Below are 3,458 nucleotides of genomic sequence, written 5' to 3' on the forward strand. Positions count from 1 at the left end.
AGATTAATAATTTCTTAAAATTTATAAAAGAAAATTTTAAATTTATTGAGATCTAAGAAATTATTTTATATGGAGACTTTTGAATTTTAATTTAAAAAACGGATCTAAAACAGATACTCTTGTGACATAGAGAGATCACGCACGTGTCTAATCCTTAGCCACAAAACTCACCAACCTTTTCTTCACTTTTTTTAACTAAATGATGTAGCATGATCCCTATGATAATATCTTCTCTTCACATAGTTTTTTGTTTAAGTAGGGAGCTATATATAATATATAATATATTGTAGCTTGGATTTAAATTTTAAATCTCAACAAGTAGGTAGTAGTTGTGTGGTGATTAACTAGAATGGCCGTGGTGACAGTTAATTAAATGAAAAACATGCAAAAGTAATTAAAAAAGTAGTTGGTTGTTTGGTACAAAACTTCATGAAATGTTCAATGATCACAGTCATCACACCATGAATCATTTAACCTCTTTAACACCCACATCAACTTCTCTTCTGTCCCATTAATATTAGTCTTCTATTTATAGTATGCATTAACATATCAATTATCAATTATCATATATTCATGGCAAAGAGTGAGGTGAAGTTGTTGGGTGCATGGCCAAGTCCATTTGTATTGAGGGCTAGGATTGCTCTTAACATAAAATCAGTGGATTATGAGTTCCTTGAAGAGACATTTCAACCCAAAAGCCAACTTCTTCTTCAATCCAATCCTGTTTACAAGAAAATTCCTGTTCTTATTCATGAAAATAAACCTATCTGTGAGTCCTTGATCATTGTTCAGTATGTCGATGATGTCTGGTCCTCCGGCGGCCCTTCTATTCTTCCGGCGGATCCTTATGATCGCGCCATTGCTCGATTCTGGGCAACTTATGTTGATGACAAGGTATATGTATACAACTTTCGTTGGATATTCATAACATAATCTTTATGATTTAGAATTTAGGGTTTAAGAACCAAGCGAATATACTTTGATAGTATATTAGAATTGAATGAATTTAACCAAGTAAGAAATTAAAAAAGTATCTTATTGTAACTAGATTCTTAGATAATGTGAAACTAAATATATTCCGAGTGAGACAAGAACATAAATAAAACCAAGAAATCAGGGACGGATCTAAAGTGCAGTGGTGTAGGGGCTACAATTTGAAATTTTTTTTGAGTAATATATGATAATAATATTTATCTGCCCTCATTAGATTATTAAATTTAACTCTACAATAATTTTTTATTCAACTTTTAGTACTTAATCGTTAATTTAAAAATTTTATATTAGATATTCGTTAGAATGATCAATTCTCATATTTAAACGAAATTAGTATTCGTTTCTAAAAATCAACTCAAAAGAATATTATTTATCTTCTTTTCAAATTAGCTTTAATTTTTACGTAGCAACTGTATTAATTGAAAGAACTTTTTTAACTATGAATATCAATAAGAGTCGGCTTCTAATTGTATTGGGAAGTGAATTTTTAAATAATTGTTTAGTAATATATATGGAAAGAGCAAATATAATCATAACAATAATCATGCTATATGTACATAAAAAATAATTATCTGTATAAAATATATATTAAAATATAAAATACACCTTGAAAATAAGTTAAATAATACATATATTTATACATAGATATATAATAATTAATAGATAATTTAATATTTAATTTTTTATATACACATTATTTTTATTATAAAAATTATTATCATGTTATATAAATTTTGTCCCGACTACCAAAATTTTCTAGATTCGTCACGTCAAAAAATTGTCCGTTTGCCACTAAATGATAGAAATAGACAGGTCTATGAAAGTTTTCACTTTTTATTTTAGTGAATTCATCTAAGAATATTAAAAGTGGAAATTGATGCAAATTAGAATATAGTTTTGTTAAATGGGCTTTAGGCCCAAGGCCCTACTTTAATTCAACTCTTCTTTTGTCCGAGAAAAAAAATACTTTTTATTTTGTATAAATAAATTTTGGGATGATGAAGAGTTGAAGATGGTTACATACATGAAAGTATAACAGAATTGAGAGTAATAAATTCTGATTCTTCAGTCCGTTCTTTTTTTTTTCTAAATCCAACTTGTGATTATTTTTCAGTTGTTCCCAGCCATGAAATCCATTGCAGGAGCAAAAGGAGAGGAAGAAAGAAAGAGATTGATAAAGGAAGTGGAAGAAGGATTGGCACTACTAGAGGATGCATTTAAAAAGATCACCAGCAAAGGAAATAACAAATTATTTTTTGGTGGTGACCAAATTGGGTACCTTGATATTGCATTTGGTAGCTTATTGGGGTGGCTAAGGGTGACAGAGATAACCAATGGTGTGAAGTTGTTTGACCAAGTCAACACACCTGGTTTGGTCAATTGGGCTGAGAGGTTCTCTGCACATGCTGCTGTCAAAGATGTTATGCCTCACACTCATAAGCTTCTTGAGTTTGCTAAGACACTTATGACCAAACTGGCTCCTATTTTAACAAATTAGTAGAGGAACATGCAGTGTAATAATTAAGCCATTGTTGCTGAGTGAGTGAGATTTTGCTTTTGTGCCTTGTAATGTCTAATGTGAGGCTTTGTTAAATAAAAAATATTATTCGTATATTAAAATTAGTCACTAAAATTAGTTACTAATATATTTGTGTATAAATATATGTATGGTTTAATTTATTTTTAATGTGTATTTATATTTTAATATATATTTTATATTGCTGGCAAATTTTGATGGCTGATTTTTGTTTGCAGGTAGCATAGTCGTTGTTAAATATATGATATTAAAAATACGTTGTAATGTGAAGGCAAACGGCACCAGTGGTCTAGTGGTAGAATAGTACCCTGCCACGGTACAGACCCGGGTTCGATTCCCGGCTGGTGCAGTTTTTCTTTTCCTTTTTATGTTTTTTGCATTCTTAGAAGTTAGAACCCCCGTTCAAAACTGATGAATTTTTTTTATTCTTAAATAACATACTAGCTAGTAGAGACTAAAAAATAATAGGATCTTGTTTGTTGAATAAGTAGTTTTACTTGTTGGACTTCAAAGTTCAAACATTAATTGTGCAACAAATATGAGTCAAATATATATATATATTCCAAAATAAAGTCAACAATGGCATGCAATATCATCATTCAGAGTGTTAAATGAACTCTCAAGCTTTTGTTTTCATTCTCCCTTTGATGTCATAGAAGGTGGCGTCCGAGGACGGCTGCTGGTGACACTGTCATATAACTATAACAAACTTACCAAGTCTTACATTTTATAAATTAAATATTTTTTTAAATTCAATACATACCAAAAAATATTTTATTTATATAAAATATTAAAATTATACATAAAAATTCTGTATATAATTGGTTTTAAAATAAATAAATAAATGATATATAACCATATAATTAAATATAAAAATAAATATTTACATATGTTTTATATATTATTATTTTTTTTTAATCTAAGTTCA

At 28.8% G+C, this 3,458-nt stretch overlaps 1 protein-coding gene and 1 non-coding gene across 2 annotated transcripts; both read left to right on the plus strand.

Moving 5' to 3' along the window:
- LOC107631929 (glutathione S-transferase U17) lies at nt 473-2,616 on the plus strand. The gene is made up of 2 exons (XM_016335525.2): nt 473-894; nt 2,108-2,616. The coding sequence occupies exons 1-2, from the start codon at nt 574-576 to the stop codon at nt 2,489-2,491; spliced, it is 705 nt and encodes a 234-aa protein (XP_016191011.1). The 5' UTR covers nt 473-573; the 3' UTR covers nt 2,492-2,616.
- TRNAG-GCC lies at nt 2,809-2,879 on the plus strand. The gene has a single exon. It is a non-coding gene; the product is annotated as a tRNA-Gly (tRNA).

The sequence above is a fragment of the Arachis ipaensis genome, chromosome B03, assembly GCF_000816755.2.
Source record: "Arachis ipaensis cultivar K30076 chromosome B03, Araip1.1, whole genome shotgun sequence".
In the NCBI taxonomy this organism is placed as follows: domain Eukaryota; kingdom Viridiplantae; phylum Streptophyta; class Magnoliopsida; order Fabales; family Fabaceae; genus Arachis; species Arachis ipaensis.

What these genes read in the sequence shown, in the direction of transcription:
- LOC107631929 (XM_016335525.2), top strand. Translation starts at nt 574, where the DNA reads ATGGCAAAGAGTGAGGTGAAGTTGTTGGGTGCATGGCCAAGTCCATTT. An exon ending in CAACTTATGTTGATGACAAG is followed by an intron (nt 895 to 2,107) that starts GTATATGTATAC and finishes ATTATTTTTCAG; the next exon opens with TTGTTCCCAGCCATGAAATC.